General features: G+C 36.5%; 3 protein-coding genes across 5 annotated transcripts; 1 reads left to right on the top strand and 2 right to left on the bottom strand.

Annotated features, from left to right (window-relative positions):
* The first annotated feature begins 3,674 nt into the window (after positions 1-3,674).
* Positions 3,675-11,581, top strand: LOC132172934 (sodium/hydrogen exchanger 2-like). 2 transcript variants are annotated; one of them, XM_059584497.1, is made up of 15 exons: positions 3,675-4,028; positions 4,382-4,701; positions 4,828-4,946; positions 7,103-7,200; positions 7,948-8,007; positions 8,089-8,135; positions 8,226-8,420; positions 8,564-8,610; positions 9,049-9,115; positions 9,247-9,347; positions 9,441-9,542; positions 9,725-9,863; positions 9,954-10,016; positions 10,252-10,335; positions 10,933-11,581. In XM_059584497.1, exons 2-15 carry the CDS (start codon positions 4,528-4,530, stop codon positions 11,260-11,262), a joined length of 1,626 nt encoding a protein of 541 aa, XP_059440480.1. In that variant the 5' UTR covers positions 3,675-4,028; positions 4,382-4,527; the 3' UTR covers positions 11,263-11,581. The 2 variants fall into 2 exon arrangements, with proteins under 2 accessions (XP_059440480.1, XP_059440481.1); XM_059584498.1 differs by lacking the exons at positions 3,675-4,028; positions 4,382-4,701; positions 7,103-7,200 and having other exon boundaries at positions 4,858-4,946.
* Positions 11,582-12,281: 700 nt separating this feature from the next.
* LOC132172256 (FRIGIDA-like protein 1) lies at positions 12,282-18,156 on the bottom strand. Its single transcript, XM_059583728.1, has 3 exons — positions 17,030-18,156; positions 13,346-13,515; positions 12,282-13,250 (listed from the first exon to the last, which is right to left on the bottom strand). The coding sequence occupies exons 1-3, from the start codon at positions 18,108-18,110 to the stop codon at positions 12,444-12,446; spliced, it is 2,058 nt and encodes a 685-aa protein (XP_059439711.1). The 5' UTR covers positions 18,111-18,156; the 3' UTR covers positions 12,282-12,443.
* A 2,455-nt stretch (positions 18,157-20,611) lies between these two features.
* LOC132171568 (superoxide dismutase [Cu-Zn]) lies at positions 20,612-24,469 on the bottom strand. Of its 2 annotated transcripts, none has more exons than XM_059582927.1 (8): positions 24,279-24,469; positions 23,043-23,122; positions 22,851-22,952; positions 22,635-22,730; positions 22,412-22,443; positions 22,256-22,331; positions 21,224-21,277; positions 20,612-20,844 (listed from the first exon to the last, which is right to left on the bottom strand). In XM_059582927.1, exons 2-8 carry the CDS (start codon positions 23,116-23,118, stop codon positions 20,822-20,824), a joined length of 459 nt encoding a protein of 152 aa, XP_059438910.1. In that variant the 5' UTR covers positions 23,119-23,122; positions 24,279-24,469; the 3' UTR covers positions 20,612-20,821. The 2 variants fall into 2 exon arrangements, with proteins under 2 accessions (XP_059438910.1, XP_059438909.1); XM_059582926.1 differs by having other exon boundaries at positions 23,043-23,131; positions 24,279-24,466.
* Between the last annotated feature and the right edge of the window lie 1,124 nt (positions 24,470-25,593).

The following is a 25,593-nucleotide window of genomic DNA, read 5'->3' as shown; positions in this document are numbered from 1 at the left end:
TCATAAATCAAGTCTCAAGAAATAAAACTTGTCACCAGCTCTTGGAAATTTCTTCAAAATCAACTTTGGTTTTTGTTGTCCCTATCAATAATGGATCTCAACCTCCCTAATGAGTAATGTCCTTCACTTCTTTTTCTTTTTGTTGCTTTATATGTTCTTTCATTGTATGTTCATTTCATTTGTTGCACCAGTTGCTCCAGTTGCTCAAAAAACATGTGTGATAATCATAACATGGAGTTCAAGTCAAATGATTGAGTACCTACATGTTTCATGCATCCACCACATGGAGTGCATCATGTTAATTCTTGTGTAAATTTGAGTTCTATAAAGAAAAGTTAGATTTCCCTTTTTTTTTGTTTAATTCTCAAATAATTAATTACCGTCCCATCACTTTACGTCTATATTAAATAAAATAATAGTGATACATCATTTAGAAACCAAATTTTAGGAAAAAATAATTAGATCGAAACCTAATATTTTTTTAGTTTTATATCTCCACATTAAGTAGAGCTTAAAAGGGGTAAATAGAATTCTTCATGTGCGCCCGTGCTGTGTTTAGCATAAATTTGCACGTGTCGAGTGCTATCATTGACTATATATATTATGGTATATTTTTTGTTTGAAAAATACTATATACTAGACAAGTATGCACATTCTATCCACCAAAACTAATGTCGCTTGGATAGACTGAGATACTTGTCTAGTATATATAATTTCTCTTTTATTTAGTCGGAAAAAAGATGGGTTATAACTTAACTTACCGACCCCAACCCTAATAAAAATAAAATAGTAGGATGCATGTGGACAAAGATTAATGGCCATGATAATTAGATGTAATGCAAGCACATTAATATTGATGCAACATTGTTCCATTTAGTACTCTATATATATACAACAATATTTCTCTTTGAAGTTTAGTTTTTTGTTTTTTAATAAATTTATTATTCATTAAGAAAAAACCTGCACGAGAGACTATAGAAAGATGAAACTAAGCAACGTATAGAGTGAATAAACAATAAAAGGCACACTCACACACGCAGGGTCCATGCTTAATCACATGGGGGGCTAGCAAAAACTCCAGCCAGATCAAGTCCACGTTCTCTTTTGTTTATTTTGTTCTTTATATTGTTTGTTTCTGATGTATAATATATGCTTGTTAATTAAGACTTAATTAATTAAGGGTCCGTTTGGATTTATGATTTCAAAAAGTGTGATTTTAAAATATGCAGTTTGAAAATGTGATTTTTTAAAACGCAATTAAGTATTTAGCAAAATCGCAGTTTATCGTTTAAAAAACTACGTTTTAAAAAAAATATATATGTCTTTGATTTGAAAATACAGATTTTTTTTTTTTAAATTGCAATTTTTTGAAAATGTAATTTGAAATGATTTATTTTTTTGCGATTTTGTTTAAAACTGTATATTTTGTTTATAAAATCGTAATATCAAACGCACCCTAAAATTCATTTAAAAAAATTGCAAATTAAGGATAATTCCTACAAATTCTTTTCAAGATCTTAGCGTAGATTCCAAGTGCTGCTAACATATTTCGTATAATTATATGTTGCTTTCAAACATGGCTTGTCTTCCAACCTGACCACAAGTTTTTTTGATCATAGCAAGATTCGAAATCACTTGTATACGTGGATGGACAACGACCTCAACTCACTTAATTAGTTTTTATTTTATCTCAATTATTGAACCATAATTGATCTTATATATAAATAAAATAAGACAACTTTTACATAAGGTCCGGGCTCCGTTTGTGAAAATTTTTGTTTGGTGTCGTTTGTTTTCTCTTTTTTAAAAAATAAATAATAATTATAATTTGACAAAAGGAAGAGGAAGAGAACTTTAATTGTAATTCCGTGATACTTATCAACATCAAACCTAACTTACTAAAAATAAATAAATAAATAAATAAAACTATTGACTTTTAGTCCTGAGACTCCCGTGATCGAGTTGGGTGCAGCTCCTCTGAATAAATTATCTTCTACATCATGGTCTATCTTTTTTCTTTTTCTTTTTTTTTTTTTTTAATTCTACTTTGGTTTGTAATAAAATGATTAAATGTTTGAAATCCACAATGTGAATTTATTATTATTATTTTTTATAACTTTTGACATGTATCAGCTTATGATTGGAGGGTATCAAATGCTTACAAATTTTTACTTTATTCACATCTTTATATAGAGAGATCATTTTATTTTAAAGACACGCCACAATGATTTATAAGCTCATTTTAAAACGACAAAGTTTTACTCGATTATAATATTTTTGTCTCCCTTCTCTCGTTTAACTTTTTCTCTCTTCTTCTTTCTTTCACACTCATTTTCACATAAAATAATATTTAAAGAAAATAGATAATATAATAGATAATTTGTTGGAGTATGTATGAAAAAAATGAGTAAATAAAGTAAAAAATTGTATTTTTTTCAGTAGCTATTTTGCATACTTTTGCTAGAGATGCTCTAAGGTTAATCTACAGAAACTAATTTAGCATCCTTTTTTCTTTTTTAAAAAAAAAAAGAAAAGAAAAAGAAAATGATGTTGATAATCTTCCATTATGTTAATAAATACGGATCGAAATATTATCATATTTTTTTAATGAAATTTATGTTTGGACATTATCTGATATAATATGCAAGGATTTATAATTATACTAAAAGAATAACGATTTTTAATAACCGCAACTGCTTAGGCGGTTAGTAGTTATTCAAATCAATAACTAGCGGTTAGCGGTTATTTAAATCAATAACCGGTAGTTTTATAACCGCCTATTTATATTGGCTTTTTAAGTGTTTTGGGCCATCAGGGCCTATTTTTTGAGCTTATTAAACGTTTTGGGTCAAAGTATTCCAAAAAAGATAAAAAGAGCATGCTTTTTTTTTTTGGGGTCAGACAATATTTTTGAATAAGGTTTGGCCCAAAATATCACACACCGCATTATATTTCACATACATTCAATCATACACGGCTTAAATGACGTCGTTTTGGATGTTATATATATATATATATATATATATATATAAAAGGGTAAACGGTTAACGATTATTAATCGCTTTCCTCTACTCTTAAAACTGCTAATTTTAACCGCCTTAAATAATTAAAAAAATTTTATAATCACCTACTAAAATAGTTAGCGATTAGCAGTAGGTTTGAACACCTATCATCTTTTTGTCTAAAATCTATAAAATTCCAACCAAAATACACGTGTCAAACAAAAGATGGACAAAAAAATACCAAAATAAAATAAAATAAAATAAAATAGCATTTCTCTTGTTCTTTATTGTGATATAAATACCTATGTCCAATAATTGTATCAAACTATAAATATATTTATAGGTCTCTGAAGAGCGATTCACTAATGAGATTGTGACACTCCCTAGTAAATACGATAACAACAACCACATTAATGGAAGCAGCCAATTTGTCAATCAAATCACAAAATCGCACGTGACTGACCACCCCTGTTATTCTACCGCGAAAATAGTACTAATTGGATCGCGGTTATGAAACGGACGGTCAGGATTGAAGATTCACTGTAGTGATATTCTGTGCCTCCGTATTATACCATCGTTTCACTACCTCTGTGCTAGTCCCTTCCTTTCGTTTTCCTGTCCTGTCTCTGTCTCTGTCTCTGTCTCCGTCGCTCTGTGTGTCTTCCCTCACCACACGTCTCTCTCTCTCTTTCCAGAGGCTTCCATCCTTTTCTCTCTCTCTAAAATCCAGCTTTGTGAAATTTTCTTATTATTTCGCTTGTTTTCTAAGCCTCTCTCGCTGTCTCTGAGGAAAAAATAGCGTACCTGAGATTGTTGCTATCCTGAAAATTGGTGGATTTTGCGAGAATTACGGAGCTGTGGATCTTGCATTGCGCGAGGGATTCGAACCAGAGATTGATTGCTACCTCTCTCTCTCTCTCTCTCTGTTCTTCGAATTCTCTGTCTGCCTTTTGGTGTTTGATGCTCCAATTCGCAAACTTCGTGCGTGAAATGCGTTTTCTCTGCATGTTGCCACGCAGCGCTTTGGTGAGCCTTTTTTATGTTTCTGAGCCTCGGAAACAACTTCCCCGTTAGATTTCTGATAGAAGAAAAGAAAAACAAACGAAACAAAATTTCGAATAAGATAAATCGCTTTTTTTTTTTTTTCTCAGCAACCAAACGTTGTCGTGATTTTCGTTTCTTTGGGCTAAAACGAAAGCTTCATCTCCTTCTGCTTTATGATCTGTTTTGGTTCTCAAAACTTGTTTCTTGTATTTATGTACCTTTTCTTTTCGCGTCCTTGTTTTTGTGATTTGTTTTTTTACTGCTTCTAAAAACGGAAAAAGAATGTTATGAAAAGCATGTTGTATTTAATTGTTCTGCTGGTTTACCTAATGCAGAGTTGGTTTGGCTGTTGAGATGCAAAGATCTTTATGAGATGGACAGTTCGGAGACATAGATTCTTTGTGTATTCTTCGTCTAAAGGAAATCTTGATCTTCTAAATTTACTATCATAGTCTGGTTACATTGCGAGGAGGTGGAAACAATGGCTATCGAATTGAGTTCTATCCTGTCAAGGTTGCAAACGCTATCCACTTCTGATCATGCCTCCGTGGTTTCCATGAACCTCTTTGTGGCCCTCCTTTGTGCTTGTATTGTGATCGGCCATCTTCTTGAGGAGAACCGATGGGTGAACGAGTCGATCACTGCCCTTTCGATTGTGAGTTTCACTCTTACCCATTTATTTGAGTTCTTATGTTCGTTAAGTCATCAGTATAGGTAGTTATCTTGATTTGTTAAAATGAAAGTGGCTAATTTTCATTTATTTTATGTGGGTTGGTTGCAGGGTGTGTGTACTGGGGTTATTATTTTGCTGTTCAGTGGGGGAAAAAGCTCGCATCTTTTAGTTTTTAGTGAAGATCTCTTCTTTATATACCTTCTGCCGCCGATAATATTTAATGCGGGGTAAATTTGTAGTCTCATTAGTCTTGTTGTTTAGAAAATATAGCAATTTGTTGTTCTATACTGATTTCTGACATTTATTTTGAGTTATTTGCCTTTTGATATGCAACAATTGTTCGTTAGTGTTTGCTTCTCTATGCTTTTGATGGTTGCCTTGACATTGCGGTAGGTGGCTTATATTGCTAATTATGTCATTTTCTATTGCCATGTGTTTCTCTAAAATAACTCAAACTATCTTCAAACTTGCCTATCTTTTGGGGAATCAAAAACGTGTTTTAGCATTATTGCTGCCTTAGTTTGCAAATTAGGTTCTCTTAATTTGACATGTCAAATTTGATTTTGCAAAATATAGTAGAGGTGCAAAATGTACTATAAGTATAAGCACAGATAAGATCATGGACGATGTCAGTTGAATTTCACAATAGGAATATGTTCTATTTGAGGAATATGCTGTGTAGATGGTTGAAGGGACTGCAATGCCCGGGGTTTTTTTGGGAGTAGCTTATGATATCAAGAAATCACAGAAATATTTGATGTAAAATATCTGAAACCAGAATCAGAATGTATGGATGCCAGAAATATTGGATATATTTTGATACTTAAAAGTTATTTTAGAAATTAACTGTACTTTGCAGTGTCTTGTCTTATATTTTGAAGCTGTTTTAGGGTAGAAAATAAACCTGGCTAAACCATAGTTAGCCCCCTGCCCGGTGTATGGATGATGTTGAAGGCCTGGCTAGTGGCTAGTATCCTTGATTGTAGGGTGTCCTTTTTGCCTATGAAGTATTTGGGTCTTCCTTTGGGGGATCCATTTAAGGCAAAATCTATTTGGAATGACATTATTGAAAAGATGGAACGCCATTTGGTAGGTTGGAAGAGGCCTTATCTTGCAAAGGATGGTAGGATCATTTTGATTAAAATCACTCTCTCCAATTTACCTACTTATTTTCTGTCCCTTTTCCCCATCTCAATTGGAGTTGCTAACTGTATCGAGAAAATGAAGAAGGATTTCTTGTGGGGAGGAGTCTGTGACGAGTTTAAATTCCATCTAGATAGTTGGTCCAAGATTGTTCTTCCGTATTCTTCAAGAGATTTGGGGGTTAGGAATCTAATTTGTTCAACCGAGCCCTCTTGGAGAAATGACTTTGGCATTACACTACAAAGATGGAGACTTTGTGGAGAGTGGTGGTGGAAGCTAATTACAAGAGCTTGTGGGGTGGGTGGTTGCTCTAATGCGGTGCAAGGGTGTTACGGGGTCAGCGTGTGGGAAAACATTTGGAGGGAGTTGAGGAATTTCTCTAGATTTGTGAGATTTTAGGTGGGAGACAGGTCTAGAATTTGGTTTTGGCATGAAGGTAGATTGGAGATAAGACACTGAAGGAAGCTTTCCTTCCCAGTGTTGTTTAGCATTGCTTGATCTTAGGCCTCGGTGGAAGACCATATGCAGTTTTCAAATGACACTTGTCAATTGAATGCTATCTTCATAAAATCCGTGCATGAGTAGGAGATGGAGATGGTTACTTCATTCCTCAGCCTCTTGTACTCTATCGGGCTGAGACGAGGAGATAAGGATAGATTGGACCCCTTCCAAAAGGCATACTTTCAAGTTCAGATCTTTTTATCATGCGCCTAGTTCCCTCGTTGGCCATTCTTTCCCCTAAAAGAGCACTTGGAGAAGCAACGCACCTTCAAGACTGGCTTTTTTTTGTTTGGTCAACACTGTTAGGGATAATTTTGACATTGGATAATCTAAGAAAAAGGCATGTTATAGTAACGGACTGATGTTACACGTGTAAGAAGAGTGGAGAATCCATTGATTATTTTTTGCTTCATTGTAAGAAGTTAATTTTACCAATCTCATGGTTTCTGGAATGCTAAACACAAATTGCACCTCCTTTCTCCTTTTGTTATTATCTGATGAGTGAAGCTACTAAAACAATCAATCTGTTGACTCAGCAAGATAAGAAAATAAAGCATGGTTGTAACAAGGTAGTTCACAGTCATGTTTTGATTGAGCTGAGTGTCATGTAAATTCCTTTTATGAATGAAATTTACATATTTACTTTACTTCTGTTAACTTCATGTTAATGATGGATTTTTTATATTATTCTTCTCCCAGTCTTTTGATATTTGATCTTAATTTCTATTATCTGCGCCAGGTTTCAGGTGAAAAAGAAGCAGTTTTTTGTTAACTTTATTACTATTGTGTTGTTTGGTGCTGTTGGTACATTAATCTCCTGCACCATCATATCATTAGGTAAATCTGGTGACTTTGCTGTTGTTTTAATTATGCATAAGTTTGTTTTGAGTTGTACAAAGGCATGAAAAACCATCATGCGAAATATGTTAAGCTGCACCTTTTTTTCTGTTGATTTGGTGGTCGAGCTAAAGAACATTATGATTAAATCCCTCTATACGTGGACAACAGCATACAATAGTCCACATTTGTCTCTTCTTTTTGTGTTTTGAATTTTTCGATTTTTGTTCTTCTTTTTCTCCCTTTTTAGGAGTCTCTCTTGTATACTTTTTGCATATTAGGGTTGCACTCCTCTGCTCCTTATAATGAGATTTAATTACTTATAAAATAATATGTATTGTCAATTACACTTTGTGAAGAAGTGATAATGCTCATATCTATCAGTTTATTTCCGCAATCTGTGTGGTTGAATTGCATTGGCATTTTATCTTTATATTCAGAGATGGTTTTTGAAGGCACCGTATTACTTATTCATCTTGTGATGGAAAAAGATGTGATATACACATACTCAAGGGTCAACTTCGTCTAAGTTGGCTACTTAGGGTAAAATGGCTTAGGTCTTGGCAAAGTAATATGCATGAGTCTTTTTCATTAAAATTTTCTTGGCTTCACCATGCTTGTACGACTTACATGTTTGAAATGGATTAATGTATGTTTTCCCCAGCAAAGACAAGGAAAAAATAATTTGAGTGATTGGATTTTAATTTAGTATCTTATTGTGATTGTAAAATTCTATGGTTGACTCAGGTGTTATTCAGTTCTTCAAAAAAATGGATATTGGTTCGCTGGATATAGGGGATTATCTTGGTACGCGCCTTTGTTATTCCTTCCTATTTCTAGTAAATCTATTTGCTGTTTGGTTCTCACTGTATTCATCTACTATTTCAGCAATTGGTGCAATATTTGCTGCAACGGATTCTGTATGCACATTGCAGGTATGACAGATATCAGCATTTTGGCAGTGTATTCTAACAGTTAAGGTACCAATGCTTCAAAACTGAACTTCTCTCAATGTAATGGTGCAGGTGCTTAATCAGGATGAGACACCTTTACTCTATAGTCTTGTTTTTGGGGAGGGTGTTGTAAATGATGCCACATCGGTGGTGCTTTTCAATGCAATCCAGAGCTTTGACCTCAATCATATCGATCCCAGAATTGCTTTGCATTTTACTGGCAACTTTTTTTATTTGTTTATCACAAGCACAATGCTAGGGGTGCTAGTAAGTCTCTCTCTCTCTCTCTCTCTCTCTCACACACACACACACACACACACACACACACATATTTGTTTGTGTCATTGCATAAGTGTGTTATGTTAAATGTGCTATTCCACTGTGGTATGACCATCTCTTTCCTCCTGCAGACTGGGCTGTTTAGTGCTTACATCATCAAAAAGCTTTATTTTGGCAGGTATATTGTCAGAATTGGAAAGATCAAATAATGCTGCTTTTATTGCTATTTGAATAATAGTATTCCATTAACTATTATATCAGTATTGAAAATGGACAAGGCTCATAATAAGATGATACCTTGTTTGGTCTTTATATCATACAGTTGATTTTTCTTTGTTGAAGTGAACTGGTCTGACTATCAAGGTGCTTTCTTTTGTCTGTATCAGTTGGATGAGTGGTTGAGTTAATCATAAATAAAATTAGAGATAATGGAGAACTGTTTCTTGGCAAAGACTACTTGTGATACCTAATCTATAAGATTGGCTCCTAATTTGGGCTCTAAAAAGATCATCAAACCTTGTAGGAAGGAGTATCTTAAAATCATGTACTGAAAATAGACTCCAATACTTATTAAAAAAAAATAGACTCTAATAATATAATTTCTGACATAATTCAGGCACTCTACAGATCGTGAAGTTGCTCTTATGATCCTCATGGCATACCTTTCATATATGCTGGCTGAAGTAAGACTTCTAATAGCTCTATGGCACCTGTTTTTTATTGTTCTAAGCTTCAAGTGTTTTATGTTGATTTGATGTTTTGCTAATTATTAATCATACAACTAAGATGCCAGTTTATTTGATCTGTTCTGCAGTTGTTCTATTTGAGTGGCATTCTCACTGTATTCTTTTGTGGGATTGTGATGTCCCATTACACCTGGCACAACGTAACAGAGAGTTCAAGAATCACTACCAAGTGCGTCTTAGAAGTTGTTCAAGCTATTTGAACCCAATTGTCATATGTAGAACATAGTCCTAATGCTTTAGTTTTGTCTACCAATTATTGCAGGCATTCTTTTGCAACTCTCTCATTTGTTGCTGAGATTTTTATCTTCCTTTATGTTGGAATGGATGCCTTGGACATTGAAAAGTGGAGATTTGCCAGTAACAGGTATTACCGCATACTAGCAGATGACTAGACTAGCTAGTCCTTGTAGTTCGGAGTTCTTGACGTCTTGAACCTTATAGCTATTAGGTACTTCTATGTACTTTTAAGGCAAAGTATGGTATCGCTGCCTTACTGAAACATTATTTGTCGCTTTTACATCCCATGTTTGATTTTCCTTTTTGCAGCCCCGGAACATCCATTGCAGTGAGTTCAATATTGCTAGCTCTGATTATGGCTGGGAGAGCAGCTTTTGTTTTCCCCCTATCATTTTTAATCAACTTAGTTAAAAAATCTCCAAACGAGAAAATCAGCTTCAGGCAGCAAGTATGGATTCTGTTTCTGTAACAGCATAATTCTTTTCTCTGTCCCACTTTATTGATCTACCAAATCATGCCAGCATCTTTCTTATTGTAGGTGATAATATGGTGGGCTGGTCTCATGAGAGGTGCTGTGTCTATGGCACTCGCTTATAATCAGGTAAAATGTGGACATTCTATTTTATTCGGGGCTAAAGACCTATGAATTTTACTTATTAAGAAAAAAAGACCTATGAATTTAAAGCCGTAGCAGAGAAGAAATAACCTGCAGGAAATTAATTTTGTAGAGCATAGAGTTTTTCTGCCTGTGTGTGTGTGAGAGAGAGAGAGAGAGAGAGAGAGAGATGTTTGAGGAGATGAGATTATTCAGTAAAACTTATAATTTTTAAATGCAGTTCACAAGGGCAGGGCATACTCAATTGCGAGCAAATGCAATCATGATCACCAGCACCACAACTGTTGTTCTTTTCAGCACAGTGGTGAGACATCTCCTGCCTATTTCGTGATTTGAGAAATTGTTTTGACAGGATTTAACGGGTTCTCTAACAATAAATATTTTCTTGCCATTCTTTCTGCTTCTCTGATTTTTAAACTGCTCATATGGCTCCCCATTGAGGTTCATACTTATTTATGTATCATATCTTTATGAAGTCATGTTAAAATAGCCTGATTTGGCCTCTTGATATCCCAAGGGTTTTAGTTTTCTGGGAATAGCTGCTAGGACTATAATGAAAAGAGGTGTTAAAGGAATATAATGCTTTCTATTTAGGTTGTTGCTGTTAATATTATTAACCATCCCCGTCTACCAAGAATATAATTGTTCCATTTAGCTCAAAGTTGTGGCAGAGGCTGCTTCTTCTATATCTAAGTTGTTTTCCTTAAAAGATATGGTGCTTCTTAGGGGAATAAGATAACCAAAGGCACTTCCCATGAGTTTATGTAGCAGTTATGTAAATCAGATCAAGGTTTCCTTTTATGTAAGAGAGATTTTAGTTAAATTTTCTGAAAGAATTGTACATGTAAAATGTCAATGGTCTTGATGATGGTAATCACCCTCCGTGTATGATTCTGGTCAGGTGTTTGGTTTGATGACTAAACCTCTTATAAGGTTCTTGCTGCCTCATACAAAACACACAAGCAGCATGACACTGTCAGATTCATCGACTCCAAAATCAGTCAATGCGCCACTTCTTGGAGAGGGGCAGGACTCGGAGGCTGACCTTGGTGACACTAACATTCCCCGGCCAGGCAGCTTACGGGCACTCCTGGCCACTCCTACGCATACTGTTCATCGTTACTGGCGTAAGTTTGATGATGCCTTCATGCGTCCAGTATTTGGTGGCCGGGGTTTTGTTCCGTATGTTCCTGGATCACCAACTGAACGGAGTTTCCTTCAAGGGCAGTGAGAAGAAGGCCAAGCAAAGATGTAAAATGTATTCTAAATTGAATGCACCTTCTGGAGAATCCATCACCACATGCTTTTGAACCAGCTTGTGAAATAGTTCTTGTACTTTAGCTAGTGTGAAGGCTGTGTACCATAAGATTTTGAAATGGCTATATATTATTATGTATAGGTGATTGCGTTTACACCAAGGCCCGAGCATTGGAAGGGGCTTACAGTTTTTTTTTTTTTTTTCTTTCTCCGTCGCACTCATTTACATCTTAATGATTTTTGTGACAAGATGATCTTAGGATTTGATTTAATGTAACGTCTGCCTCCTTTAATAGTGTTCTGTAAATTTTGGTAGAGCTTCCTTGCTGCCATGTCTGCAGGCTGTTTCTTGTGCTGTGCGTGCCTTTGTTGGTACAGAAAGAACACGTAGATGGCTTTTAAAATTATCAATAGATTAAAATTTAATAATAATTTAAAATTTAATGGTAATTTTAAAGTCACATTACATTTGGAAGAACTTTAATCATCTTTATATCATTACTCTTTAAAAGATTCATTTACAGCTCTTGCAAAAGAGATCATAAGGCTGAAGAAACACTTCCTGTTCTTGTTATGTTTTCCATCTAAAGTTACATACATTCCTAAATATATTTGGTTTACTGCTGACGAAATCTTTTCAATAATTTGGAGCATGAAAAATTGCATGATCCCACATTGACAAATAAGCATCTAGCAGGAATAGGAATTTGGAATAAACAATTACATCATTGAGCTATAAAAATTTAACAATTAAATAAATAATTGACTATTTTATTATACTATAATATTTATTTCACAACTATTTTACAATGCTAATGCAGTAATATTAATTAACTCTTAGATCAGTCTTTGTTATAAACGAAAGATCCTATTTTTTTTTTTTCTTCCGTTTCTTTATCCTCTTGGAAACATGACAAAATTATCATGAGAATTATGGGAAGGATTACTAAAACATCAAGAATAATATTAGCAATCACCAAGACATTCAGATCGTGTAAACCAGGAGGATCTTTCTTTCTACCTGCAAGCCGTACACAAGAATGTCTACTTAAGACAAGTTAAGTTTCAATGAGGAGGATAAGACAGAAGCAGGGAGCAAGAAAAGAAGCCCTCAAGAGTAATATCTAAAGATGATAAATAATGGTTGGCAGGGCATCATAGCCATACAGACCGATCATACTGACTATGGGGTCTAGGTGGATGCCCCGGATAATAAGGAACGGGTCTGTCCGGACTTGAATTAGGAGCATAGCCCATGGCTGCAAGGGTTCCAGCTGATCCAATCCGTCCAGTGCTCCCATTTGCAGCAATACTTGATCCATAATGCCCAGCTGATGAGCTCATGCGAGCAGTGCTGGGGATAGAGTCCGCCATTCCGTACTGTCCAGTACGAGTGGGGCTCATCAATCCAAAAGGTCCACCAGTCAAGCTCCTGGAATGCAGCAAACCATACCGTCCAGCCGGTAAGCTCGGATGTGGCGGATCTGGAGAGTAACGTGCAAAACTATATTGTCCAGCAGACGGGGTTAAGTATCGAGCATGTTGACCAGTGAATGAGCTTTCTGGTTGATGATGAGTTGGTTGCCTAGAGTGGCCAAAAGAAACATTAGGCATAGCAGCTGCTGCTGACGTTCCGGCAGATGGGTTTAAAAGTTCGGCACTTTGACCTGCATAAAAGCCGGCTGGTTTGAACGCTGCATCACTCCGAGGACGCTTATTTCTGTTCTGCTGATTCAATTGAGCTTTGTTGTCAGGGGCAGTACGTTTATTTGCACTCTGTTGGCGCACCTGAGCCTTGGGGCCCGACGCCGTTGCAGTAGCCTTCCTCTCTTTTCTCTTCTCTGTCAGATGCTTGATAAGGTTTCTAAGGTTCTCAGGAGAGAGTTGGGAACCAAGCTGGTAATTATCAATGCATTTTATTACAGCTCTTATAGCAGCTATTTCTTTGTTTGTGGCCTCATCCTGTAAGGAGTTTAATGAATATAGTATTAAGGAAACAGCAATTTGATTCCATTTATCAGGGTGTTTGTGAAAAAGAAAAAGAAGGGCAAAAACACCTGTGCTTTGATAGAGTTTTTTCCCTTGCAACTCATCGCAATCTTCTTGGCAAGCTTCAAATGGGCTTTAAGCAGGGGTACTGGAGGGAACTTGTCAACCATTTCGTATGCATAAATAAATCTGATAGCATCAAGTCGCTTATCCTGTGAAATTAGCTTTTGGATAAAATCTGGACACATAAAACAGAATTGCATGCCCTCCATCAGAGTTCGGAAAAGGACGTAGGAAATATGAAACCAAGAAAATCAGCATACTTCATGAATATTTAATTAAAGACCAGGGGCAAAGTGATACAGGCAGCAAGAAGTGACCACACTAGCAGCAGGGAAAGAAAACTAAGAAGCTAAAATCCTTTTTTTTTTTTTTTTTTGATAAGTAATGTTGTATATATCAAAAAAAGTACAATGCACCTCTAAGTATACAGAGAGTATACAAAGGTAAAACCCGCGAACCCAAAAAAATCCCATATACAGACCCTAGAACCCCAAAGAAACCCATCCCAAAAAGCCCGAGAAACCCACCCCAAACCATCTAAATCACCCTGCCTTTGACCCTACTAGAGCCACAACCTTTAGCCTTAAAATTAATGGAGCATTTCAAATTTTTTAGTTCCCTCTTCCCTCTAGAATTTGAAACTGAGACCCCCTCTTCACGGTTCCGATTCTCTTCAATGTCTGAAAAAATATTCAAAAGTCTTTTCTCATCACCTCCAAAAGTATATCCCAAAGTGGGAGCGAGATCCATTGCGTCGAGCACCTCCTCGGAATAACCCTCCACCCCCACCACCGAAGTCTCAGCCACAACCTCGGCCAACAACTTCTTGTTCTTGTTTAGCTGCTTACCTATCTTATTCTTCACTCTCCACGAATACCCCAACTGAGACTTGGAGATAGAAGAATATATAGGTGCACCATTGTCCGTCATTCTAGGCTAAGAGAGGCGAATTCTCATACCCAGCTCAACCGCCTTAGAGGGGTGGGCGGCCGTACTGGCCTGTGACCCTGCAGTCGGAGGACCCAACTTCGAAACAATATAAGAATCCTCCTCAGCACCCAAGGCTGGCGAAGGGGAAACATTTCTCGACCCAAGAAACCCTTGCCGGAGCAACCCTTTCGCCGTAGAAGATTTTCAATTAGTCTTAGAAGGAGCTTCCTCCACTGCCAGAGAAACAGAAACCACCACAGGACTCGCCAGACCCACACTCACCAAGCTCTGAGGACTCATCGGACCCACTGTCGCAAGGGCGAAATTGTCTCTGGGTACATCAGAGAGGCCAACGGAGGCAACTACAATCGGCGAAACAGGCTCCGGCGCCACTGCAGGAGACTTTGGAACCACCTTAGACACCTCCGATTACGAATCCCCAACACCTCGCGAACCTGGTTCCAACACCTCGCCTGCAGGAGACACAGTAAACTCATCGAACTTGGACACAGTAGGGCCCGGGCGGACCTCAGCCTCCAAACAAGCGGCCACCTTGGGCGAAGCCGCCGGGATCAAAACAACCTTCGGCCAGACGGCCCCGCACCTGGAAGAAATGGAAAGAGGCTTCGGCATAAACTTGAGGGCTTGCTTGAAGCCCTTGTGCCGGCAAGCTTGGGCACCCTTATGACCCTCGGTAAGTTTGGGCTTGCGAGAGGACCCAGGCTCGAAGCCCTCAAGGCCTTTCAGAAATTTTGAAAAGGCCCAATTCTTTTTCCTTTTAGGTATAACAACCAGCCCACCTAAAAGGCCTTCAAGCAGCCCGGCAAAAACCCAACCCAACTCAACATGGAAAAACCCTAACTGCTGCTTAACCCATTTAGTGACAGAAATGCCATTCGTCATCTTCACGGAGTCCACTGCTAGCAAAGGACAAGTCGCCAAAGGTGAGATTGGAGCTCTCTTCTTCTTCGGCAGAACCTGTTGAGCCCTAGATTCCGGCTTCTCCAGCTCAGAACAGTCCACCGCTGAGTGTGGCTCATTTCCGTCATACCCCGGCTCAAGGTATGCCGGCACCGAAAGCAAATCAAAGATATGCAAAGACTGACATTTCAATCCAATTGATTGCACCTCAGAGCGAGGCGCTGATCTTAGTACCTCCACAAAAGAGTGTCCAGGAGGGCTTCCATCTCCCAAAACGAGCTTGGTTTGCTTCCCCGGCATGTCAGAGGCCAAAGACCCAGCCTTTCCTTCAGGAGGTGTCAACATCCGCCGCAACTCACTTGCAAACCGACATCATCCCCGCCCACCACGGCCCTTTGGGAGCCATATGACTCCTTTACGACCACCCTCTGCAAAGACGGCCACCTCCAGGAACCTTCCTGCCTTTTTCTCCCTCTCATGAACCATCAAAGCCTTCTCACCACCCTCACGATAGGACTTGGCGATGTCAGCCTTCACCGGTAAATGACTCACTGCCACCACCGTATCCACCAACTAGGAAGCACATGGTTGGCTCACAAAGATGACCCTTACGAACCCTTTCCTCTTTTCTTCCAATCAAAACTCAAGACACCCTTCCTTTGCCGAAAGGCAGAAGGTTTTTGCTTCAATAGATAAGCGACGTTCCATAACAAACTCACTGGACCCTAGCGTGCAGCGCCTACACACGCCACCGCTAGGGCAGAGGAAGAAAAGAAAAACGAAGAGAGAGAACTTGGGGGTGGCCGAACCACCCCCCAAGCATCTAACAGTACAAAGATTCACCACAGAAGGCAAAGTTACCATAAACTCTCTTCAGAAAAAAGAACCCACATACTAAAAATGATGTACACCTAAAATAGTTAAAGTGATTATCATGAGGCAATCACAACCACAAGGGCTACCCAGAGCCCACATGAATTAGCAAATCTGAATGCATCGAAGTCTATGGTCCATAAGTACACTGACCTTTCCAACCAGGAAACATTCCTTTTTAATACATAACAACATATCAGAAACTCATACCCAAACAAAGGAAAAGTTCCAGATTCAATTAAAATTCAGTATAATAATTAAAAAAAATATATATATATATATTGTATAGAGAGCCACTGAGCAACTGACTGCTGTATCTAAATCTGATGGCGTCAATTAAGAACATTATGTCAAGAAGTAAGAAAAATGTGAATCACATCCTGATATGATTATATAATTCTAGTGGTTGATCACTATAAGCATATAATAACTATGATTGCACAAATATTCCGCTCTTATTTGATCTTAGGAGCACACAAGTACAAATATATAAAAGAAAGTGCATAAGAAGTCTCTAAATAAAAAATAATAATCTATTACAAACCATCCGGCCATGAAAGATGCCTTTTTAATAATTGATACTAAACAACTCTTGCACACCAAATGATACAGGATGGATGTCTCATGGCCACTCCAATCATTAGCAGTGCTGGTACATAATGCGATCAAATACGGAACTCGTCAAAGGGAAAAAGCATCAACTTCTCAGAGCATTATATGCATGTTCAAATAAAAGCATTGAAACTAATCAGCCCAACCAATCAAGCTCTCACCCATTATCCCAATATATAGAACAACCAACTATCCAAATTACAGGAAAGAAGAGTACTGAGGCCACTGATTTACCACTCCAAAAAGCACTAGAATGTCAAATACACAAATAATAAGTACCAAAAGGACTCTTAAAACTATCTATTCATGCAAATGCCAAGTTCAAAAGGCAAGAACAATTTTCTGAAACTCACCAGACGCCTTATCAGCAAAACCAAGAGCCTGAAACAACTCAGGGGCGTGTTTTCGCTGCAGAACACAAACAAAAAGGTCCAAAACCTCTTCACTTTGAAACTCACCCGTTAACCCAAATGCACTCAAAAGCAGCAAAAACCCAAAAATCTTCCAAGAGTTCTCCACCCCCACGCTCAACTTTGACTTACACTCGAGGGCTAGGTTCACTGCCTCTTCTCTCACTTCTGCTTTAATAACCGGTTTCACTCTCATCAACTCCTCTAACAAAAGCACACAACTCCTCCTAACAGCAGCAACCTCGGGATCTATATCTCCCTTCTTCTTTTCCAGTGAATAAAACCATTTCATTGCCTCAAGCACTAGCTTCCCCGAATCCACTGAAACCTTAAGCGCATTATATAAATCATCGCGCATTGATTCGTGTTCTTTCAAATGATGCTCATTCAAGTGCAGTAACAATGCCTTCCCATCATATATTGGAATGCCGTTAACAGATGGATTTTCGGGCACAGATTCTTCAGTTTTCGCTTGGCTTTGAAGGATTGTAGGTTGGGTTTCTTTAGATTTTGCTTGGGATTTAAGAGTTGGAATCAATTGGGTTTCTGTACTGAATTGGATTTCAATGGTTGGAGCCAATTGGGCTTGCTTGGAAGTGGATTGGGTCTCTTTGCCTTTGTCTTGGGATTGGTGGGTTGGAGTCAATTGGGTCTCTTGGGATTTGGCTTCGGATTGGAGGGTCGGAATCAATTGAATTTCATCGGAATTGATCTGGGTTTCCTCAGATTTGACTTGGGAAAGGAGAACGGGAGAGAAAAGGGTTTGTTGGAAACCGGCTTGGGATTGGAGGGTTGTAGCAAGTTTGGTCTTTTCGGCTTCGAGTTCTTGGAGTTTGACTTGGATTGAATTGCTGATGGAGAGGAAGTGGTCCTCCAGGTCCTGCCATTGAAGGGTGAAATTGGCAACGGCAGCAGCGTGAGTTTTAAGGAGGTTGAAGGTTTTGCGTAGGTTCTGTTTCTTGGGCTCTGCGAGTTGAAGATCGGCAGCGACTTCTGCAGAGACTTTGTCCAACGTCGACGACATTTCGGTGAGAAGAAACCGGAAGGGGAAGCGATGCCTGGACAAACACTACCAGGGGGAATTGCTTTCTTGAAATATGATTAAAAATTAAAAGTAATTAATTAAAATTTTAAAATGGTACTAAAATAACTATTTTAATAAATTCTAATTTAGCTTTTCTATTTCTTCTTTGAATTATTAAAACACAAAAGCTACAAATATAAACTACAAACCAAAAAATGTAATCATTTGAAACTAGTCAATAAGCAATTATTTATTCCTACCAGAAATTTTCTACAAATTAGTTTGTATGAATTTTCCTAATAACATATGCTTCTCACATATATATTTTTTTTAATAGCTTTAAGAACACGTTATTTTTAGAGGCTGATTTGTTAAAAATTTGTGTCCCTCAACGAAATGGTCAGTTCTTATATATGCAATTGACAGTCCTAGATTTTTCAGACCGTCAATAAACATATGCATGAGTTTAAATTATTCATATCCCATTACTAGATGTTTAAAATATATGACTTTCATATTAGGTTGGTAGATTTTTTTTTTTGTATTAGAATATTTATCATTTTGATTGTAATCAAATCTTAGAAAGCTAATTACCTTTAATCTATTTCTCCTATAAATAGATCAATCAATTAATAAATTTGGTATAATGTATATATAAGGGTAAACAGTTAGTGATTATTAACCGCATTTGCCTACCCTAAAAGGCTAAAACTGCTAACCGCACTACTTTAAGTACTTAGCTGTTTTTGTCAACTGCCCCACCTATACAATACATTTGTCCTATAAACAAGAACATATTGTATTGTAAATCAATAAAGTCAATAAGAGAAAGTCTAGCCTTATGAGGAATGGCGGAGGTAGACACCTGAGGATAAATCACCCCCAAAATCTTTTGTCCTCTTTTTCCCTTCTTGCTTTTGCAGTATTATCTTTCATTTTATATTTTATTTCAAATTTCTACACTAGAAATTAATTTCACGGTGCTCCTAAGAAATCCCAATTTGGGCTTGTTTGAAACTGTTCTCATATTCCATTTTTTGCACTCAAAATTGCCTATGAGTACAACAAACCAGAAAACATGTTTGCCACTTAGAACTAATTTTGAAACCGATTTCAAAACCAAATTCAAACATAAAAATCTAGTTGATTCTTCAAAAGCTAGCCACCATATAGATTTGACGTTACGCGGTGATGACCACGTATATTTAGCGACCACTCTTGGCTGTTAGATAAATTCAGTAGCCATGCATCCACACTGTAGGTTACCATGCGACTCCATCAACCATGCCCCATCACTTGAATTCGATGGCTACTATTGGTTGAATTATAGAATTTTCCATTTGAAAGACAAAGTATTACTCAATTACAAAATTTTGTGGTATAACCCATATATTATACTGCACAGCCAATTTTAAAACATGCTATTTTAGAAAATATAGATTTCAAAATGTGTGATTTTTAAAAACACAAAGCGTAATTAAGTATTTGGTAAAGTTGTAATTTGAAAATGAACTTCAAAACGAGACATTAAAAAAATATTTTTGGCCTGCAAAATTGCAAGGCCAAATAGACTCCTAAGCCCCCTTTATTTTGGCACAACTTTTGTTTTTTTGTTGGAGAAGTTTTTCCTTTTGGGTAGTGTTTGTCGTGATATAAAATATTGATCAACATGAAAATATTTTTAATTGATCAAAGAAAACAACATTCACAAGGTGTAAAATGATTTGCGTTTACAAATAAGTCTCCAACTGCCTAAACACATGTCCGGACAAGTAAGCCCCACAATGACCTTGTTGTACTTAGAGCAAGCAATATGGATAAAAAAACTACACTAATTTTCAATATCATCCTCAAAAGTCTTATATACCACACATCTTCCTCTACAACTAATCTTTGTTGTTTTTCTCGGCTCCTTAAATTATATGAAAATATAATAAATATTTGACAATTTTTTCATATAAGCCGAGCTGAACGTTAGAAAATATTTTTCAAACCATTTTCAAAATTACAAACAACGAAAAATATGCACTTACTTTTTCTTTGAAAAATGCTTTTAACAGAACATTTTTTTGTCAAAAACAAACCAGCCTTGGACGTCTCTATTTTGGTATTTTCCATCTCTTTGACCTTTCCATAATTTCACATGCATGTCGTAGTAGACTTGAGAGATGCATAAGAGCAACCCACTCTCAAGCATCAAAACAGCTCATTTTCACATCCTTTCACTCCTCCCCCATACTCAATTAGTCAATTGTCTTGTTCCCCCAATTGACTAGAGAAATGAATCTAGAGCCACCTAAACGAGCCCAACAAAGAATAGTTTTATATGCAATTTTCGGACCTCAAGCGGATGCCCGATGCCCAATAATGAATGGTAATCGTTGCTTCTTTGGCCTTTAGAAAGTGTTGCATTCTAGCAATTTGCTGCTCGAGTTGCTAGCAATTCACACCTGAGATCCAATTTTGTGGTCATATTTTGATATAATTATTTAGGCAGAATGAAAACTTAACCTTTATGTATTACTGCTAGCAAAAGGAAAGTACTACAGCAAGTAGAAACAAAGCACCACCCAACTCAAGACCACAAAAACAGACCAAATAGAAAATAGAAGGTTCGTTATTTATTTAGAAGAGTTCTCTCACAAGCCCTTCACAAGCATACGGGCAGGATGCGTGTTCTACTGCATGCGGACAGGGTTTGGTAAAGGACTTCATCCTTGCAGACCAATGATGCCTGCACAAAATACCAAAGAGATAAATATTAATGTCATAACAGAAGGTAATTCTGATACTTGTTGGGTAACAGAATATAGGTTCAACTACCCTGACTGGGTGTAGAACTAGAAATGATTAACAACAAAATTTCACTCAGTTGGAGATTATGCAGGATTAGAATCTCAAGCAATTTCTTGTAATTTGGGTAACAATTTTAAGAGAGCCTGTCCAAATAAATTTGAGGCTGCACAACCAACTATCCGGCCATGTGGTTCCATAAAAACTCTCTCACATTTGCCGCTGGAATTGCTAGCAAATGTTACATAACAAATAGGTTGTCTAGGATGTTTAAGATATGTTTTGATTTTATTTTGGTATAATCCCCCAAATTTACGTACCACAAGCTACTCGGCCTCCAGCATTTCCGGTGCTTTTGCTAAGTTCATGTCCCCCTGAATATAAAAATAATGAAATTGGATTAGATGGGGCAAGAAATGCCAGAAGAAGAGATGAAATAAGTAAATAAAAAACAGTGACCTATCATGGCAAGTCATTACCCACTGCATGTCTACAAGGAGATTATTTACAACCAGCAAAAGCAGACAAATTTTACATAAGTATTCATCTAATATAGAGAGGGTTGGCTAGAAACTAATGGTCGAAATACATACACAGCCAATCCACTTGTACTGCTCCAAAAAGATAGCCAATGCCACTTTTGGAGATTAAGGTCAAAAGGACTCGGGAAATGGAAAAACTTCAATTACAAATGTTGATGTTAGAAAACAATTCTGAGGTTTAGCTTAGAAAAATAAATCAGAGGTTTCAAATAAGATCATCAAGGAGTGGCTGCGACCATCAACTACCTCCCTTTTGGAAACAAGCATCCCTTTCCAACACAGGGCTTATTTTTGGTATAATCAAGAACTTGAGTGGCACTGTCATTTCAACTTTTAATACACTTGCCGGAGGATATCAAAATCTCAGGTTTTAATATTGAATAATGCTATAGACACTCCCTACTTTCCCACACCCATTTCCACTCCCTTAAAGTGGCTTTTAAAACCACCATTAGATTTGGTATGGATCTTTATTGGATTTTAATCCAACGGTGGTTTTAAAAGCCACCTAAGGGAGTGTTGAAATGGGTGTCGGGAAATGGGAGTGTGTGTAGCATTATTCCTTAATATTTATGCAAAACATCTAGAGCTCTAGCTTGAAGTGGCACCAATAACCCAAAACAATAGCAAAAGCAGCTAGTTGTACTTCTTGTTTACTCAAGGAAAATATAATTTATTAAAACATATGAGAACTCTAATTTTGAGTATTCTAAGGCACTGATAGCTGGCTCTAACCATCAACGATTATCAAGAAGCCAAAACTGTAACAGAACCACTTAAAAGGAGAGTATCAAAAGTGGGTAAAATTACCCTTGCCAAGATCATCTGGATCCCCATGGACAACAACAGCCCTTCCAATAACGGAATGTGGTCCGGAAAGTGGAATCTGCAAATATAGAAACATATGAGTAAAAGGAACTAAAGAAATAAAACATAGGTTAAAATTAAATAAGAAATGAGGCAAACCTGCTTGTCAATTATTGTGAAACTGGCAGTACCTGTATCAGATGAGCATACTTAGTGTTAGTGTCCCACAAGTATAAAAATCTATTCCTATCTCAAGCGTTCTTATCCGTTAAAAAAATGGCAAAAACAATTTTCCAATATAAAAATAGAATATAATAAAATCTAATGATTGCACAGTCATCAAAGAACAACTTTAAAGCTTAGAGGTAAATACAACACATACCATCATCACCAACAGTGACATTTCCCAGATCACCGGCATGGCGATTCTCATCCTCAGGAGCACCATGCTCTTTGCCAGCAGGATTGAAATGTGGTCCTGCAAGCAGATACATTGAAAAATAAAGACAAAAGGGAATTTAATTGGAACAAAGTGGGGTTTAGTTTGCCCTGAATACTTTAGATACAAGGAAACAAACATTACAGTCTTGGAGTATACCAGTTGACATGCAACCATTTGTTGTGTCCCCAAGCGCATGGACATGGAACCCATGGAGCCCAGGCTGAAGGCCAGAAATATTTCCAGTCACTGTAGTTGGCCCTGAATATTTTGAAGAAAAGCTTATTATTTTAAATAGGAAAAATAGCCATTTACATTTCTTGAATGATCAGACAAGATTTTTCAAGTTACCATCAGCTTCTTGGGTAAAGTAGATAGTCCCACTGACACCTGAACTGTTGCCTAGCACAGCCACCGCCTTCACCATCGTTCTATGTGATCTAAAAGGAATGGCTTATTAGAACCATATAAAAGACAACCTTATAAAGGAAAAATGACAGACAAGCTATGGAAAGAGCAATACAACTAATAAACGAATCAATCTAGAATAAGATAAATGAAATATTAAACCCTTTTTCAGTTATGTTTCAGATAGCCAAAAAGAAGATACTTTTCCAACATTTCTTAATGAAGCTGCAATAAATGAGAATAATTGATAATCCAACTCTTAACTTCTGATTTCTCCTTTACAGAAAACCTTTTCTTGGAAAAGACAAATTGAAGGTCCAATATAAATTGTAATTTACATCTTTTCAAAGCTATGAAAACGTATATTGCATATCTCCATAAAAGGAAGCCACTTGCTGTCAAATAATCTAGAGAACTAAAAACTAAAATAAGCAGATAGATAGAAATAAATATACAAGTCATGAAAATCATTACCAAGCAAAAAATTAAACTTGGCTAATACAACTACATGGCCTAATTGAGGTGAATATTCATTTTTTTTTTCTTTCAAAATACCAGTAGGTAGATAAAAGATATCACATAAGATTCCAGATCATATATAGGTGCTTTATCCACACTCCAAACTGTCAGGCAACAAAACTTGCATGGACACAGAGGATGAAGCAGATGCAGCTGAAATTCAGGTCAAAATAAGACTACCCATCATGGTTTCTCTTAATTTCCTGGACCTTCTCAATCAACCCAAGAATATAATAAAAATCGAGCAAAATCAAACTGAAAATGAAGAGAATAAAAAGTTACTCAGAGCATCATAATCTAACTCAACAAACGCAAGAACTGATGCGATCCGAAACAAAAATAAAAATTCACAAACTTAGCTACAAAACTCCTTAAAATTTGTCTTCCTCAACAGTCATATTGACCCAAAAAAAGAAGAAGAAGAAGATAGAAATAAGAAAGGAACATTTGGTTTACATGTAAAACAAACAGCAGATCTTCAAGATCAAAAGCAAATCCAGTAAAATTATGGAAAGAAAGATATAAAAGAAAAAGGAAATGAGCAGTCTTTGTGATGAATCAGATAAAATAACCAAAACCCAGATCATAAAACACAATCTAAACCCAAGTGACAGGAAAATCAAGAGTGAAAGACATGGAAATGAGGGAATCAAAGCTCACCTCAGAACACCCCACTGGAATTGACAAAGAAAGAGGAAGAGAGCTGTGAAAAAATCTCAATCAAGTGGAGCCGGTGTGTTTGGTCGGTTTTATAGAAATCAGGTGTGTTTGCAAGGGAGAAGGGAGAGAGTGAAGTACCACAGAGCCCAATGGAGTTCTAGACTGTTCCTTTCACCTACCCATGTTTTGGGGTTGTCAATGGTAATTATCTATGTTTGGTTGACCAAGTGGGTGGCATGCCTTCAATGGTGGCCCGTGGGAGTAGATGAAGAACGAATATATATATATATATATGCTATTTTTTTTTATTTTTCTTAAAGTTAATTTGAAAAAGAATTTTATTCTACTCGGAAACTGTTTTCAAATATATTTTCACATAAAATAAATATTAAAAAATATATTTTTTATTTTTCTTCTTAAAATAAAATTTTCAACCAAAAAAAAAAAAGAAAGAAAGAAATATTTTTCAATTGAAACTATATGATTACAAAGTTTGAATACGTCCAAGGCTCCTTAGAGTTGTTGATTAGTTAAGGATAAGGAGACCAAATATTAAAATATTAAAAATGATAGCCACTATCATTAATTAAGGGGTGATGGTCAATAATTAATGCTATTATTGACATCAGTTTATAATATTCTTTTTACACCGGCGAATGTTGTATGTTTTAAAAGGTTTCTAAAATTAGCTAATTCAAAAAGAAAAAAAAGTTTTAACCACTTACTACATGTAATATTAGTCGGTATAAAATAAGTGTGATAAATAAATGTGAATAATATGATTAATCTTAAGTTGTTGCATACATTAATGCCATCAATTTCAAATAGTACTATTTTTTATCACGTCTTAATCCATTGGAATAATGTGACCGTGTCTATTTTTCCAATCACGTCAATTTTTAAAAAAATAATAATAATAAAATAAACATTATATATCTCCAACAAATACACATTTTGCAATTGTTTCCCGATAAATAAAATAATATCAGCCAGTGCCACATATATATATATATATATATATCCAACAAATACAAGAGGTGGGAGTTGGAGGAAGGGTGAACAAAATTAAGAACAATACACATTTAAACTTCTGTCATCTTCACAAGAAATCTCATACAAATACTGGTAATTAATTGAAATGAACATGCACCAGTGTGGAAAGAAGATGACAAAGAAGAATAATATTTGATTAACTCAATGAGCAAAGAAGAATAATGATTATCTGAAACATTAAATTTCAGTAATTTTTTTTTAAAATCAAATAAGGAAAAGTGGGTTACAGGATCAAACGACAATAAAAGGGTGAGCACCCCCA

The sequence above is a fragment of the Corylus avellana genome, chromosome ca2, assembly GCF_901000735.1.
Source record: "Corylus avellana chromosome ca2, CavTom2PMs-1.0".
Classification (NCBI taxonomy): domain Eukaryota; kingdom Viridiplantae; phylum Streptophyta; class Magnoliopsida; order Fagales; family Betulaceae; genus Corylus; species Corylus avellana.
This window is presented reverse-complemented; position numbering and strand designations above follow the sequence as displayed.